Source organism: Mercenaria mercenaria, chromosome 7, assembly GCF_021730395.1.
Source record: "Mercenaria mercenaria strain notata chromosome 7, MADL_Memer_1, whole genome shotgun sequence".
Lineage (NCBI taxonomy): Eukaryota > Metazoa > Mollusca > Bivalvia > Venerida > Veneridae > Mercenaria > Mercenaria mercenaria.
This window is the reverse complement of record NC_069367.1, coordinates 62,790,859-62,809,115: the sequence shown is the minus strand read 5'-3', so window position 1 is coordinate 62,809,115 and position 18,257 is coordinate 62,790,859. Positions and strand designations below refer to the sequence as shown.

General features: G+C 36.1%; 1 protein-coding gene across 1 annotated transcript in view; it reads left to right on the top strand.

Moving 5' to 3' along the window:
- Positions 1-18,257, top strand: part of LOC123554066 (importin subunit alpha-4-like) — a 48,255-nt gene that overhangs the window by 14,782 nt on the left and 15,216 nt on the right. The window contains exons 3-13 of the mRNA XM_053548515.1: positions 4,420-4,586; positions 4,839-4,934; positions 5,452-5,549; positions 5,970-6,056; positions 7,478-7,692; positions 8,357-8,488; positions 9,063-9,191; positions 10,125-10,229; positions 12,930-13,001; positions 14,035-14,197; positions 17,961-18,052. Coding sequence (XP_053404490.1) covers positions 4,420-4,586; positions 4,839-4,934; positions 5,452-5,549; positions 5,970-6,056; positions 7,478-7,692; positions 8,357-8,488; positions 9,063-9,191; positions 10,125-10,229; positions 12,930-13,001; positions 14,035-14,197; positions 17,961-18,052 — 1,356 coding nt within the window. The remainder of the gene's footprint in view (positions 1-4,419; positions 4,587-4,838; positions 4,935-5,451; positions 5,550-5,969; positions 6,057-7,477; positions 7,693-8,356; positions 8,489-9,062; positions 9,192-10,124; positions 10,230-12,929; positions 13,002-14,034; positions 14,198-17,960; positions 18,053-18,257) is intronic.

The following is an 18,257-nucleotide window of genomic DNA, read 5'->3' as shown; positions in this document are numbered from 1 at the left end:
AAAATATTATGCGCAAGGTAGCGTGACTTATCAACAACAACAATGAGTGGTCCAAAAAATAAATGTAGTTTCGCCAATAAATGGCTTACACAGGATGATTATTCATCGTGGTTAAAGGAGTTTAAGTCAGACAAGCATAAGTGTATGTGATAAACTCATTATGTCGGAACGATGGGAGAAAGTGAGTTGAAATCACACGCGAAAACAAGAAGTGAAGTCCCTTGAGGACAAATTGAAAACTAGTCTTGAGAGCTTGAAAGACTTATAAGAAACATGTACTAAGTATGTATACAGGCAAATATTGCTCATAAAAGGTAATCCCATTGAAGATCTCATAAAGGTTAAGATACGCTATTGTAGCTTATGGAAAATAAAACTGTTCTGTAACTTTTCTTCTATCATAATGCCTTATGAAGAGCCTAAATGGTTTTGTAATTTAAGATTTAAAGCGATTAAAATAGTCCTTGAAAATCGATAAAAAGTCCTTGAAAAGTCCTTGAATTGTTTTTGCCAAGTCCTGTATGAACCATGTATCAGACCTTAACTGAGACTGTTTCAACAAATTTAATCCATTAAGAAAGTTTAAAGTTAGAACAAGAGCTGTCTGTAAGGCAGCACGCTCGGCTTTTGTAAGTGCTTGACACTGAATTAGAGCTTTACCACTAAAAGAGGCATACCGGTAATAGTCAAAAGCATTGAAAATTACACAGCTATTGGACATATATTATAATAAATATAAAACTTAAACAAAATATTCTAAGTTAAAAAGGGGCAGAACTCTGTACAGACTTTGATAATAAATAACAGTTTTAAGTTTCAAGTCAAAAGATTTAATAGTAACAGAGATATTTTACCAAAAAGTCAAGCTAAAAATGCTACATTTTCATAGCAGTAAATATTCAAGTCACATATCTATGTCATAATTTATTAATTATGGTTTACGGTTATAAATGCATTGTTTTATATTACTTATTTTCTAACAGCATTTTCAAAAGCATACATTATTTGATTACACTGTACTGTATGTCAGTGTTATTACTTTTTTTCATGGGTTTGCTTTGTTGTGCGTCTGTAGGTCAAATTTTCTCAATCCCCGGTGAATTATTTTTAATGTAAAAGGGCTGTACGTTCTATTTTAAGGTTTTTATTAGTCAGTCGAGAGCCAAATCAAGACAAATATATTTCTTCGCTCCTCGCTCGCTCCTGATTTTCCCAGAAACCAAAAACAAAATATTTAAACTATTTTTTTGCTCGCCACCTCAAATTTTTCAGAAAAAAATCAGAAGAACAACTTTTAAATTTGGTGTGGCCTAAAGATGGGATGTGTATATAAAATAAACAACATAACACTGGTTACACTTACTATCTATTTAATGTCATATCTTTTGTGTTTTATATTTTCTTGATGGTAGGTATAGAAGATAGAGGGTCCAGGAATTTTTTTAATACAAATGTGAAACGATGGGTTCTGGTGCATTTTTTAGTCAAAACTTTGTTAAATAAACAGGCCTCCTAGTGAAACCTTTAAAACCTTAAAAAACCTTTAATTTCAGAGCAAACCTTTAAAACCTTTAAATCTTCTGAAAAAACCTTTAAAACGGCCAAATAGCCTGTAATTTTCAATCAAAACCTATATTTTTGTTCAGACTGCTTGCCGTGCCAGTTTAAAGCAAGTAATGGTTATACTACTGCATTTCTTCCCCCCTTTTAAGTGTTGTTATTAGGATACTGCTTGTGTATCTTTCATCTTGAGTTTTTCAGAATGCTGTTGTGTTCACCAGACCACATACATGTAGTAAATACCTATATATATTATGTGTTTTCAACGAGAATTCCGACAAAAATAGCCTTTATTTACTCTTTATTTTTTAATATTTTACACTAAAAGGCCTTTATTTCCATAGATTGGAGCCTTTATAAAAACCTTTATTTTTGTTCAGGCCTGCTAGGAGGCCTGAATAAAGGTAACTTCTCGGGCGACTAGGGGCAGGGGAGCTTAGGCCTCTCAACCCCTCCACCCCCACCCCTTTGAATCCAGGTCTGTGTAGACGAGGTTGACTTTGACTAGCTGTGGAGCTTCTCATGCTTTATTTTTTTTTTGTCTTTGTTAAGTGAAAATTAAGGCTTGAAAACTGAAAGGCTTCACTTTTAAACACAAGCTGAAGTATGTGTATGCATGTCAAATTGTGATTAAGTTCCTTAAAGTAAGGAAAAAGAAACGAAGTTCACAGCACTTCAACTGCAAATCCATAAATCATCTCAGTCCTTTTAAATCAAAAGTGTATTAGGTAATACACAAATTGTACAGATCGTGTAGAATTAGGTCAAATTACATCACAACATTTAGTTGTCAAACACATACATCACAACATTTAGTTGTCAAACACATACATCACAACATTTAGTTGTCAAACCGGGCTTCCTTTCATCCTTCATCAAAAGCCAAACACCGATCGGCACCTTTCCTTTGAACTTCAGCCGCCATGTGCCTGTGTTTATTTCAAGATGTTAATGCAATTTTGTCACCAAATGTGTCGGATGATACTCAATACTGGGATTTAAAAGTTAAATTATGTTTGAAAATACAGGAAAATTAGGATTTACAAAAAAAATCTTGGTAAGTGGCTTTATTAGTGTTCGAAAAAGGTCTCAATTAATACATTATCAATGTGAATAGTTATCACTCAAGTTGCCGATTATTCAGTTGCATGATAAAGAATTTAGATGTCTGTTTTCATTTTAATATAAACTTTTAAACAAAATCAGAATAAATTTTTAGACCGTAGTCATGTTGACTGACTCATTGGTCACTCATTGGTCAGGTCCGTGGCGTTATTGGAAAATTGTTTATCAAATATACATAGGTCACAATTACCGTAAATATTATCTGATTAAGTTAATCTCGTAAAAAGAACCGAAAAATTGTCGAGAAACAGCGTGGAAAACAGCCATTTAAAACAAATGGGTCGCTGCTCTTTGATCAATAAAATTGGTTGGATCGTCGATAATTGGATCAATTAAAATAAACAGTAGCGGATACTTCAAACATTTCCATTGAAAACGTGCTTTCTTTAATAATTGATCGCATCTGTCTTCCCCACTCTCTTCCAATTAACTCGCACGCGCGTGTCACAACAGTATGCAATATACACACCTGTCAAAACATGCATCATTGCATTAGCTGATTACTTACCAGTTTTTTCTACGCGGGAGAATACCAGAGATGCGCGGAACTGTAACCACGCTTCCACAGTCAAAAAAAATGAAAATATATATGGAGCCATAATGCTTTGCCACTCGAGATTTTTTTGAGCCACTTTAGTCAAAGTTTGAGCCACTGGCTCCAAATGCGATAGGCAGCGGACGCCCCGAGAGGAGAAAAAAGATTTTCCTCAGATTATTGATAAAATTCTAATGCAGACAGTTTGTGGAGTTATAACATGGATAATAATTTGTGTTTGAAAGTAGCAACAAATTTATCTGTATCATCGATTGCTTTACGGATACTCTCTGGGGTGTTACATCCCTCCATCTGACTTGTCAGCAAAACTCAGCATATCCATACCACTAGAACACCCAGAGTTCTGCTGAGGCTGCGTTTTTGCGCCATTGGCGCAAAAAAATTATGAATGGCGCAGCAAATTTCGTGTCTGTGGGCCTTTGGCGCGCCAGAAAATCTGAAACTCGAACCCGATAACAATCGCTAGTTTGCCGGTCTTGCACGGTAGATAGACATACCTCCAGGGGAGATCACTGTGACAGATTTGAAAAAATAATGTGTCGTGATAATTGCACCATGATTGTATCAAAATGGCGGCCGCACCGAAAGGAAAAGTGATTGTGCACAAATTTTTCAGTCCTCCTGCCTCTAAGAAAATGAACCAGACTTTAGTTACACTGGGGAAAGATACAAATAGAAATGATACATTGAACAAAAGCGACGCTTCAACTACATATGTCGCTGAACATTAAACAACAACCCCAGAATCACAGAGTGATCCGACCCCCACCCAGTCAAGTAATTTGAGTAGAGCGAAAAAGTAAGAGTAAAACATCTGACAAACAGAGCTTTCAGAAGAAGTTATTGGTCGAGTATACATGGTTAAGTAAAAAGGAAAAGAGAATAAATGGCATGAACTTTGTGTATAATTTTACATTTTAAAAAAAAATACACTTCTTAAATGCATAAGAAATGTAAAGTCTTTTTAATGTAAAATTGGTTCTTTTTGAATGGCCCCAAAAGTTTCAGAATGGCCCCATGTTTTCAGGGTAGATGGGCCATGGGCCCATCATGCTGAAATCCTCGGCAGAACTCTGAACACCACTTGCTCACCTGAAATACGATAACGACGAGGAAAAAGTTGTTGCATATTTGTGAGTAAACTAGAACAAAAACATACCTTTTCTGGTTATTTACAGAACAAAAGGGAGGAGCATATGTTGAAACGCAGAAATGTTCCACTAACTGCTGACAGTACGGACAGTGATGATAGTGAAAGACCTTCAACCCAGTCGCTGCAAGATATCGTACAGAATGCCTACAGTTCTGAACCAGCAGTACAACTGAATGCAGTTCAAGCAGCAAGGTTTGTTCTCTGATAACTTTTTTTTTTTTTTTTGGCTGGAGATGGGGAGGGGGAGGTGTTTGGAAGGCATAATTTGCCTGTAATTTCTTTTACCGTTTTATGCAATCCATCTGCCCACCATGTTTGTTTTTTGGCATCTTGTTATGGGACTTCTGCATAGAAATGTTTTGTATTTCTAAAATTAGCTAAAATTTTCTCAAGAATTCTACAGCTTTGCAATTCAGAACAATACATGTCTTCTTTCTTTTTCAGAAAATTATTGTCGAGTGACAGGAATCCACCAATTGATGATCTGATAGCTTCTGGTATACTTCCTATTCTGGTGGATTGCTTGACAAAGGATGATGAGTAAGATATTCTATAGTTACTTACAAAAAGACTAAAAGTTTGACAGAAATGCATAATTTATGAAGATGAAAGTATTTAGTAGCTGGGTTAATGGAGGAGAAATTCTGCCCGTTTATGACACCTTAAAGAAATGACACAGCAAAAGAATTCCCTACAACTGATTTGTTTTTCACATGTATACAGAAGCTGTTACTTTTCAAGTTTGAAGTGTGCATTTGATATATTGCATGTAGATTCACACAAAAAGGCCTTAGTGAAAGAAATGTAGTGCCTTAAGACATTGGTTTATAATAGCTCTAGCCTACCTGGTAAAGGTAAATTTTGACTAGAAAGGGATGTCAAAAAATTATAAAAGCTTGTTGACTTTGTAAAACATGATTTATATGAATATATAGCAATTAGAGCTTTAATAGTGGAAAACTTAGAAAAGTCTAAAGATTTAGTTTCAGTTGAAGATATTTAGTTTTATAGTTTTGATTTTATATTTTAATCAGTTCTATCTATTATTTTGTTTCAGTGATCCTTCTCGGCCGTCTCTCCAATTTGAAGCAGCCTGGGCATTAACAAATATAGCATCGGGTACATCTGCCCAAACAAGAGCTGTTGTAGAAGCAGGTATGTTTGATGGGAGAAACTAAAGTTAGCGAGTTTTGAAATGTTTTAACAAGCAGTCTGTATTTTTTACTTACTTAATTCAACACATGTGATATGTTAGCTTTATTTTATTCTTTCCAAAATGATATTTTGAAGCTTTAATGTTTTATCAGACTGTTTCTGTAAGGAGAATTTTTGGCATCAGAGCATAGAGCTCATGAAGCCCAGGAGAGGGTAAACTTTCAGTGTAAAAAAGTACTTGTTAAGTAACATTATGGGGATAGAAATTTGTCATACATCTACTGCCCATATTTCCTGTTTTTAAGCTCTTGCATTATAACTAACAATATTTGGTTGTTAGAATTCCAGTGATAGATTCATACCTATATCTAAAATGAACTGTCTCTAAAAAGGATCATAAAGACTGTATTGTTTTTGCAGGTGCTGTGCCTCATTTCTTAAGATTGTTACAATCTGATCAGCAGAATGTACAGGAACAAGCAGTTTGGGCACTTGGCAATATTATAGGTAAGTCTTTGCAACACACTTTTAACACTGAAGATCTTCTTGTATATAAATACTTGCCAAAAAGAATTTGAGAATGTTAAGGTTTAGGAGAATATCACCAAAACACAGAAATATTTTATAAACGAACAACATCGTTACCAATATTTTACCTGACCATTACATGTTCTGCCGTACTGTCCCGTACTGAAAATATTCTGAAAAAGTTGTCCCCCTTTGAAAATGATTGCCATTTGTAAAGAAATAAAAATAAACAATCGCTGAAAACTGTGTTCCACCTAGTTATGTGAAATTCCAACACTCGCACGCTATCACAAATGCATCAAAACAAACATGTGTAACAGTTCCTTGAAAATGGTGAGTTTTTAAAAGCGCTTGACTGTCTGGAAGTGGGGCCTGTTTAAACAGTTCTTTTTTTCGGAATTCAATGCTTATATCAGTATACTGGCACTTGTTTTGTAGAGTAATATAAGTAATATACACGCTATCATTACAAAAACAACAAAACAAGTGTCAGTATACTAATATAAACATTGAATTCCAAAAAAAAAAGACTGCCTAAATGGGACCCACTTCCGGGCAGTCAAACGCCTTCAAAAACTCACCATTTTCAAAGAACTGTTACACATGTTAGTTTTGATTCATTTGCAATCGCATGCGAGTGTTGAAATTTCACATAATTAAGTGGAACACAGTTTTCAGCAATTGTTTATTTTTATTTCTTTACAAATGGCATTCATTTTCAAAGGGGGACAACTTTTTCAGAATATTTTCAGTACGGGACAGTACGGCAGAACATGTAATGGTTAAGTAAAATATTGGTAACGATGTTATTCGTTTATAAAATATTTCTGTGTTTTGGTGATGTACTCCTAAACCTTAATGCAAAAATTCAGAGAAAATTTTACAGCTTAAATACTGACAATAGTGTCAAGAACATACCTGTACAGAGAGTGTAAATGCTTACTGTTACAACAGATTACGTTACTTGTAAATGTTTGTTAAATTCACTAATGTGACAGATACTAGTTTAAGCACCTTGGTTAAAGGTTTGCTTGCAAAGTCCTAACTCTGCAGCCATTGCAAGGCTTCCTAATAATCTAACCAGGTAAGATACCACTTGGTTGAATTATATTTAAAATTTCATAAATTCAGTTTAATATAAAATTTTGTGCAACTGTCAAACTGTATCTCTGTAACATCAACATATATTGGATTGCAACTCACGTAATGTTTTCTTGTTATCAGACCTTACATAGCTAGGTAAGATGATTGTTTAACTGATTTTGTTGAAGCTTTGTAGGAAACAGACTGGCAAGAGCTCTATATCTAAGTAATAACTACATAATACTGGTTGTGTCTCTTGTTAGACTAAGAAATGCGAAACACTGTATTATGGATTCAGTATACCAATTGTTTTCCAGGTGATGGTCCACAATGCAGAGACTATGTCATCAGCCTTGGAGCGGTGAAACCTCTACTGGAATTTATCAATCCCAACATTCCCCTGCCTTTTTTACGCAATGTGGCATGGGTAATTGTTAACCTTTGCCGAAACAAAGATCCACCTCCGCCTGTAGACACAATTCAAGAAATTCTGCCTGCTCTTTGTGTACTTATACATCATCAAGACATAAATGTAAGTATAGATCTTCTGTAATAAGTTGTAGACTAAAATATTTAAAAGTCTAGCTCCGGTTACTGGGGTAGTCATTTTGAGCACATTAACTTGTTTAGATTTTGAGTTTTGTTAGACATAGTTCTAGGACCAGTAGTTAAGGCTGTTTAAAGACATTTATAGACACATAAGCTTTCTTTATGTGGCTTCAAACAAGAAGCTTTCAGTTTGAACTGTTAATACCTAATCAGTCTTTTAGATGACCTACATTGGTCCTTCAAGCTTTTCCGGACTTACCATGTCAGATCACTTTAAAAACAAACTCCCTTGGCTGAATGGTTAGAATGAGTGACTTCAGATTACTTGCCCCTCGTCCCTTATAAGTTCAAGCCTTTCACTAGTTGTCATGCAGAATAGACATCAAGCTGGTTTGTGGAATGTCATTGATTCTGCCCATCACATGGCCATGCCTAAAATAATGCCGAGAGTAGCACCTGTGTTCCACCTCAATAATTTATTGCTTGAACGGTGCAGTAGGACTTTAACTGTGTAGATATTACTTAATACACAACAGTACCGTCTCATTCTGGAAAAATTGTCAGCCTATACACGATGTCTTAGCTTTCTTTGTGACTGTAAACCGATCACATGTTTTCATTAACCAAGTATTTTTGTGTTATTTTAGATCCTTGTTGACACAGTATGGGCACTGTCCTACCTGACTGATGGGGGAAATGAACAGATACAGATGGTGATAGATTCTGGTGTTGTACCTTTCTTAGTGCCTCTCTTAAGTCATGTTGATGTCAAAGTACAGGTATGTTTCACCAACTTAATTTTATTTAAAAAATTAAGAGGTCTGTTTGTAAAGAATATTTCAGCTGGCTATTTCTAGAACTGAGTGGACACTTTGAAAACTGATTTAATAGGAAGTATTGGGAAAATTAAGAAAGATGCAATCAATGCTAAAGGTTATAAAACCAAGATTTGGTGACCAGACTCCATGATACAGCATCTGATTGGTTGTTACTAAGCACAAACTAGAAATTAACCAATTAGAAGGCTGCTTTCTGAAACTAGTCCTCAAAGTCAATTTTGTAACCTTGGAGCTGGCCGTGTTAGAAATGCAAGTAGAAAAGGCTCGTGGTTTTTCTCACAAAGGTCCTGGAAACAAGTTAATCTGTGACATTTGGAAGTTGTTCCCAGAGTGTGAGATAAAGCTCAGAGGGACATTTTATGTTTCTCCACCAGTAGAATTTGAAGTCAGTGCAACATTACCTAACATAGGTAAGAATACAAGCCAAGTATTTTTTGTAAGAAACGGAACTTTAGCAATGATTAGATTTTTATCAGTTTAATCATTTTCAGGGATTATTTATATTTGTTTTCAGACAGCAGCATTGAGAGCTGTGGGTAACATAGTGACTGGTACAGATGAACAGACACAGACAGTCCTCAGTTGTGATGCCCTCTCACATTTCCCTTCACTTCTTACACATACAAAAGAAAAAATCAACAAGGTACATGTAGAGTAAAACTAAAAATGTTACCTGCATTTCAATACCCTTGTATGAAAACACTTTTTATTAGCAAACAGATAGGAGTTTATTGCTTATGTGACTTAAAACACTTCAGACAGCCAAGAACCAAGGTTATTAAGCAAGTAAGGAGACCAGTCGACAGCATTCAGTTGTTTGTTTTGAGCATTTTCTGGAACGATCAGTGACACATGTTGCATCATATGGCTGATAGCTGTACACTGCTGCTTTATGACCTTGAGTTCAGTGCTTTGTGAGAAATGATGAAAAGGGGCAAGAAGACCTGTGATTTGTTCAATTTGTGTGGGAGTGTGCATGAGTGCATTCTTGATAATTTTTATGTTGTGTGGATGTGTGTATGCATGTTGTAACTGTCTTCTATGTTAAAACCTTGATGCTCTGGCCTGAAGGCCAAGGTATATGGTCCTTTGGAGAATATGAAGTGCAATTGAGGCTCTCCTTGAGGGCCAGTGATGAAAACTGGAAGTCTTGAGCATCAGGGTTTTGGTCTCAAAAAGCCCCATGCAGGCTCTCACATGTGATTGAGCCGCAGTTCTGATCTTCTACAAGTTTTTGATGATGTTTTATGAAACACTAAAAAAGGGTTTCTTTTACTAAAGCAACACAAAAAGGTAAGAAGCAAATGCTATGGGAGACATTCTAACAAGAGACACAATAGTCTAAAGACATGCTTCTGCTAAACTATTTGATATAAGTAAAACTTGCACAGTTGATTTTCAGCATCAGTATCATGTGTAGAATTTATTGGAAAGAATAATTGGTTAGCATTGTATGATACACAGGCTTTTAAAGCTATTGTCATAAATAAGGTTTAAACTGTCAAGGAAAAGAAAACCTGAATAAGAATGTGCATGCTTCAAGTTGTCATTCTTGTGTAAATTTTTTATGTTGTAGGAAGCTGTCTGGTTTCTGTCGAACATCACTGCAGGCAACATGACACAGGTGCAAGCAGTTATTGACGCAGGTCTCATACCAATGATAATACATCATCTCTCAAAGGTAAATATTGAAATACAGTCGAGTCCACTTAATACGAACTCGCTTGATACGAATTTTCGGCAATAACGAACAAAACCCGGATTCCCCGGCTGAGTCCTTCTATTTCTTTGTAAAATTATTTCGGTAATAGCGAACTCGCTTCATACGAATTTTCGGGAGATACGAACACATTTTGGAAGTCCCAATGAGCTAAAATGTTACAAGTTTCCATTTTTTGATACGAACTAATTTTAGATGTTGGAGGCCACTTTTTTGCTTCGCTTGATCTTTTAATAGTTTGAATCTGTACAGTGCTGATATTTAGTCGAAGTGATTATCACCTGTAAAAAGTGAACGCGTTTACTTGTGCAATACCTATTTGATAATAAAATCGATGTTTGTTTGATTCTATTGTATTACCGACAAATATCACAATAGCAGGATTATAAGGTTAAATCATCCCTTGTCATAAACTTTTAAATGCATGCTTGTGAAAATTGTCCGATTATAAACTGTTGTCCAAACACTATACCATCTCAATGTTTATTCAACTGCGATCTGTCAGTTAATCGCTTAAAGTAAATATCACGTTGAACGAGCTTTTCATTATTTATGCATGTTAAGTACCGGCGTCTGCAAATTAAAATTTTGTACCAGACAGTAAATCAAATATCGGTAGATAGCATTAGAAAGTTTCTGGAGGATAAAAGCTCAAAGGAAAAATTATTCAAATATTGTTCAGAACTAGAGGCCTTTGGCATTCAGGAACTAAATAATAGTAAAATACAACCAAAAATTACCAGTTTTTTTTTTCAAGTAAAAGTTTGAAATACCATGTGTAAAGTACCGGTTTCAAAAATGCATTGACGTATACATACACGTTACAGTATTCCTGTGTATCTATATGTGCCAGATCTATATGTGCTATAAACACTTGTACAATACATTTGTACATTAAAGTTTATTTTTCATACAATTTTACCTGTTTAAGTATGACTTTTGTTGACTTATTTCACTGTTAACTGAATACACACACTTGATCAGTTAAAACTACTAATGATTATCTATTCACTACTGTATTTTCATTTATCGGGAGCTATTCACCAGCGATACCGGTGATACTGCCCAACTTGCTCGGGCAAATTATCCGGGAGTCATACATTCGTTAATACGAATTCCGTTTGATACGAGCATATTCCCCAGGTCCCAAAGAGTTCGTATAAAGCGAGTTTGACTGTACCTTAATAGCAAGAATGGGTCAGGTTGTTATGAAGACTGACTTCAGCGTGCTTGTCCCATTATTCAAAGCATGGTCATAACGTGGGGTGGGGGGGGGGGTCAAATTCTTCTAAATGATTGTGTGAAATAATGCCAGGAGGAGCATATAACATCTTAAGCATCATTAAAAGTTGGCTGTAAAGTTTTCATATGTCATGAACAAAAACTGCTGACAGGCATAAACATTCTTGAAATTAAGTTATGACCCATCTAATGGTGAATATTTCAAATGTTCAAAACAATTTTACAGCAATATACTGTATCCAGCGAGAGACTTGTGTGCAAAATTTAAACAACTTTTACCAGGCCGTTTTTTATAAATTTTGTAAAATTCATGACACTTCCTCAAGCTCAAGTAGGGACAATTTTCAAAGTGATGGCCACTGTCCAAAACATTTGCAGAGACTTCATTATACCATTAACTTTGATAAAAGAAACATCAATCTATTGGTAAACAATCGTAAAACACAAAATAAAACTGTGAATATCATTTTTTGCTAGGGTGCCTCAAGTAAAAGGATTTAATGAGACAGAATTCTAACTCCAAACATTGAAAAATTAAGGTCGAGCTCTGTGGGACTGTTTTAAATTTTGCTCACTTCATTCAAAAATAACCTTGGGGCAGAAGTAAAACCTACTTACGTTTCTTCGACATTATGTAATCTAAAGAGTAATGGAATAAAAAGTAATAAAGAACTTTTACCGCATGTAACTCAGTATTTTTAAAGATGTCTAACTCTGTCCCCTTCTGTTTCAGAGGTAAATTCACTTCGAACAGCAAGAAATCAATTATCAAATGAAAATTTTTCACTTTTGTACAATAAATCAGTAATAAGTCTTGAAAAGAGTAAAAACTAACTAGAAAAAAGGAATATAAGGGGGGAAATTTGGTTCCAGTGAGTGGGGCTTGAACCTATGCCCTCTGAAAAAAAGTCCAAGTAAGTTTATTGAAGGAATACTCTTTTAAAAGGAGTTACACTATTACATGGGTCATACCTTAACCTGTAATGTATTGACTGTAAAATTAAAAGAAAAAACTTACAAAAAATGAACACTAGAATTATAAAACATGGATAGAATACTGTTAAGTGTAACTTTTTGGAACAAGTTGTTTTGTTTTCAAGTCTGAATAAGTCATCTAGTTAGATATCAGCAATAGGATTTCAATGATATGGTCTTGTGTTTAACAAAATGAATAATAGAGAAATACAGCTGTGTGCCAAAGGAATTTCTGGTTCAAAGTAAAAATGGCAGTTTTGCAATTTAGTGGGGACATATATAGATTAATTAGTTCTACATTATATTGACTAAAGAGAGCAGGAATTTTATGCTTTTACAGAAATTTTTATTTCCAAGGATTGATTCAAGCAAGAAATCCATAGAAGTTAGTCTCCCAAAGAAAAAATGATTTTACCAAAACCTATTTTCATTCACAAATTACAGGGAGACTTCCAGACTCAGAAGGAAGCAGCTTGGGCAATTAGTAATCTTACAATTAGTGGGAAAAAAGAACAGGTGAGTAAGGTACTTTCATATATACTATCTCTTTCTTTACAAACATTGCTTTCAGAACCCATATACAGAGTGTTAAGAAAGCCTTGTTTGTAGTGTGATAATAGTCACTGACTTAATCACTTACTGTCAGTTTTCTCAACCCTTGGTCCAAGGTGTTCAAATGGAGGTTGAAGGTCAGTCTAAAAATAAACAGCATTTGTGATGTTGTTTCTGAGCACAATTTAGAAATCGACCAATGGGAAAGCTGTATTCTTTGGTTAATCTCCAAATGCAGTTTTAAATCTTTGGGTCTTTGTGAGCTCTGATTGCACAAGGAAAAGTGCTTAAAGTGGCTGCTTACAGGTTAATACTATAAAAAAAAAACCAAAAAAAACAAGTACTACGAAGTAGTGAATTTAGATCATCCGTTGTTTTGCAAAGGTGTTGCAGTTCTGCTGAATTATTGAAGCAGTGTTCTGTTTGTAACAAGAGATTTTCATGTGAGTATCCAATATTTCACACTAAATTTTGAAACCAGCATTTTAACATCTGATGTCATGGAAGTGTATGAGACCAGACGGACATGTTTTTTCATACCCCCATATTTATGTGGCATATAGTGTTGCTGCTATCCGTATGTATGTCCCGAAATCTTGTTTTTCCAACTCCTCCCACACTATTAGCCTGATTTGGATCAGACTTTCAAATTTGATGTGTTTAACTCTTCATATTCTTTTTGAAGGAATGGATTAAAAGTTGCTCAGATGCACAACCTTATCAGAATATAACGGTAAAAAATGGGGCAGAATAAAGGGGCATCTGTGTCCTTTGGACACAATTTTAGTCTTTCAAATAAACTGGTAACACCTGTATTGTCTATTTTTATCTGTTTTATTTGAAACTTCAAAATAAGGCAGGTGTCTTCTGTGAAAATAGTACTTCATGTTTTATAAACAAGAAATGTGGTAAGACCCTAGTTGTAAAGAGTGGAACATATCAGTGATATGTATAATTGAGAAGCAGCATTAAGCACAGCATAACAAATATTTTACAGGTAGAATATGTTGTTCAGTGTGGAGTCATACAGCCATTCTGCAATCTGCTCAGTGTGAAGGACACACAGGTTGTAAACGTCGTGCTAGATGGCATCAACAATATACTGAAGATGGCTGGAGATGAGGCTGACAGTATTGGGCAGCTCATTGAAGAATGTGGAGGTGGGTTTTGTAGATCTGCAAAAATCTTCAGAAAATTCACTTAATGACATGAAATACTTAGCAACTTTTATATGCCTGTGGTGTCAATAACTACTATTAAGTCTCCCCCCCTTCTGGGGGAGACATACTGTTTTTGCCCTGTCCGTACGTCACACTTCATTTCCGAGCAATAACTGGAGAACCATTTGACCTAGAACCTTCAAACTTCATAGGGTTGTAGGGCTGCTCGAGTAGACGGCCCCTTATGTTTTGGGGGTCACTCCGTCAAAGGTCAAGGTCACAGGAGCCTAACATTGAAAACCATTTCCGATCAATAACTAGAGAACCATTTGACCCAGAATATTGAAATTTCATAGGATGATTGACCATGAAGAGTAGATGACCCCTATTGATTTTGGGGTCACTCCGTCAAAGGTCAAGGTCACAGGGGCCTGAACATTGAAAACCATTTCCGATCAATAACTAGAGAACCACTTGACGCACATTGTTGAAACTTCATAGGATGATTGGTCATAAAGAGTAGATGACCCCTATTGATTTTGGGGTCACTCCGTCAAAGGTCAAGGTCACAGGGGCTTGAACATTGAAAACCATTTCCGATCAATAACTAGAGAACCACTTGACCTAGATTGTTGAAACTCCATAGGAAGACTGTACATGCAAAGTAGATGACCCCTATTGATTTTGGGGTCACTCCGTCAAAGGTCAAGGTCACAGGGGCCTGAACATTGAAAACCATTTATGATCAATAACTAGAGAACCACTTGACCCAGAATGTTGAAACTTCATAGGATGATTGGTCATGAAGAGTAGATGACCCCTATTGATTTTGGGATCACTTCGTCAAAGGTCAAGGTCACATGGGCCTGAACATTGAAAACCATTTCCGATCAATAACTAGAGAACCACTTGACCCAGAATGTTGAAACTTCATAGGATGATTGGTCATGAAGAGTAGATGACCCATACTGATTTTGGGGTCACTCCGTTAAAGGTCAAGGTCACAGGGGCCTGAACATTGAAAACCATTTCCGATCAATAACTAGAGAACCACTTGACTCAGATTGTTGAAACTCCATAGGATGACTGTACATGCAAAGTAGATGACCCCTATTGATTTTGGGATCACTCCATCAAAGGTCAAGGTCAAAGGGGCCTGAACATTGAAAACCATTTATGATCAATAACTAGAGAACCACTTGACTCAGAATGTTGAAATTTCATGGGATGATTGGTCATGAAGAGTAGATGACCCCTATTGATTTTGGAGTCACTCCGTCAAAGGTCAAGGTCACAGGGGCCTGAACATTGAAAACCATTTCCGATCAATAACTAGAGAACCACTTGACCCAGAATGTTGAAACTCCATAGGATGATTGAACATGAAAAGTAGATAACCCCTATCGATTTTGGGGTCACTCCGTTAAAGGTCAAGGTCATAGGGACATGAACATTGAAAACCATTTCCGGTCAGTAACTTGAGAACCACTTGACCCAGAATGTTGAAACTTAATAGGATGATTGGTCATGCAGAGTAGATGACCCCTATTGATTTTGGGGTCACTCTGTTAAAGGTCAAGGTCACATGGGCCCGAACATTGAAAACCATTTCCGGTCAGTAACTTGAGAACCACTTGACCCAGAATGATGAAACTTCATAGGATGATTGGTCATGCAGAGTAGATGACCCCTAACGATTTTAGGGTCACTCTGTTAAAGGTCAAGGTCACAGGGGCCTGAACATGGAAAACCATTTCCAATCAATAACTTAAGAACCTCTCGACCCAGAATGTTGAAATTTCATAGGATGATTGTTCATGCAGAGTAAATGACCCCTAATGTTTTTGGGGTCACTCTGTCAAAGGTCAAGGTCACAGTGGCCTGAACATTGAAAACCACTTCTGATCAATAACTAAAGAACCACTTGACCCAGAATGTTGAAACTCCATAGGATGATTGTACATGAAAAGTAGATGACCCCTATCGATTTTGGGGTCACTCCGTTAAAGGTCAAGGTCACAGGGACATGAACATTGAAGACCATATCCAGTCAGTAACTTGAGAACCACTTGACCCAGAATGTTGAAACTTAATAGGATGATTGGTCATGCAGAGTAGATGACCCCTATTGATTTTGGGGTCACTCTGTTAAAGGTCAAGGTCACATGGGCCCGAACATTGAAAACCATTTCCGGTCAGTAACTTGAGTAACACTTGACCTAGAATGATGAAACTTCATAGGATGATTGGTCATGCAGAGTAGATGACCCCTAACGATTTTAGGGTGACTCTGTTAAAGGTCAAGGTCACAGGGGCCTGAACATGGAAAACCATTTCCAATCAATAACTTTAGAACCTCTCGACCCAGAATGTTGAAATTTCATAGGATGATTGTTCATGCAGAGTAAATGACCCCTATTGTTTTTGGGGTCACTCTGTTAAAGGTCAAGGTCACAGTGGCCTGAACATTGATAACCAGTTTGGATCAATAACTTGAGAACCACTTGACCCAGAATGTTGAAACTTCATAGGATGATTGAACATGCAGAGTAGATGACCCCTATTGATTTTGGGGTCAGTCTATTAAAGGTCAAGGTCACAGTGGCCTGTTCATGTAAAATCATTTTTTGGAAATAACTTGAGAACCACTTGATCTACAATGTTGAAACTTAATAGGATGATTGGACATGCAGAGTAGATGACCCCTATTTATTTTGAGGTCACTTGATCAAAGGTCAAGGTTACAGGAGCCTGAACAGTGGCTTGAGAACCACTAGGCCAAAAGTGTTGAAATTTAGTGGGATGACTGGACATGCCAAGTAGATGATCCCTGTTGCAGCCAACCATCAGTGTCTCTTTGACTTTTGCTCCTGACCTCTATTGACTTCTTGCCTATAGGACTTTGCATTGGGGGAGACATGCGCTTTTTTACAAAAGCATTTTCTAGTTTGTATGTTGTATACTCAGCTCCACCTAAAGTTTCCATACAGTTCAAAATGAACTGGTATGAATCGTCAAAACTAAATGGACATGTTTACTTAACTTCAAAACTTCTATGTTTGACACTATTATGCCTTTGGTGTCGAAGACCTTGGAGGCATATAGTGTTTGAACTGTCTGTCAGTCCATGCGTCACACTGTTTTGTGTACTCAACACCTACAATGTTGATCAGATTCAAATGTACTTGCTACATCAACATTAAGTGAACATGTACATATTGTCAGGACTTCCACTTCTGATTTTGTTCTTATTTTCTTTTCTTTTTTAAGTATTCCCCTTTGTAGACTTGATGATATTGTTCCATCGCACACTTACTTGTGTACTGATCATATTTTATAATGTTACCCTGTCAATTTCATAGGCCTCACTTTAAGGCCTGGAGCGGTAGAGGTTGTTAATTTAATACCTAGGTGAGGCATATGATCTTACTAAACTTCATTTGAATAAATGAATGGATTATATTCTGTATATACTTCATGGACATTTAACACAGTCATATTATTCTAAAAACCAGGTTCTTTACAGACATTTTACAGCTTATAAAACAGGTCTGTATTTCATACAGGAAGGCTGTATTACAGGGGTATTATTGAGTCAGCCAAAAGGGCTGTTTGTTGCATATTTAGTCTGCCAAAAAGCTATAAGTGCTATTTGATGCATAGCACTTATAAGAAGCGCACTGTCTCTGTTTGTTGTTCAGTGTCTTCCTGATAAAGTAGCTTTTATATGCAGATAGAATATCCATTCACTTTCTTGTTTCAGGCTTGGATAAGATTGAAAATTTACAAAATCATGAGAACGAAGAAATCTATAACCTAGCTTACCAAATTATAGATCAGTATTTCTCATCAGATGTAAGTACTTAGTCTTTACTTATCTATATTTACACACTTCTTTACACAAATGTATTTTTGTAGCATATCTCTGACACAGTCTGGTACATTAGGTCTGAAAAAGACTGTTTTAAAATGGGCTCACTGTATCATAAGCTGCAAGAGCAAAGGTTTTGCCATAAATTCAGCTCTGTGTGATAGAAGTTTTGTTGCTGAATTGCTCATA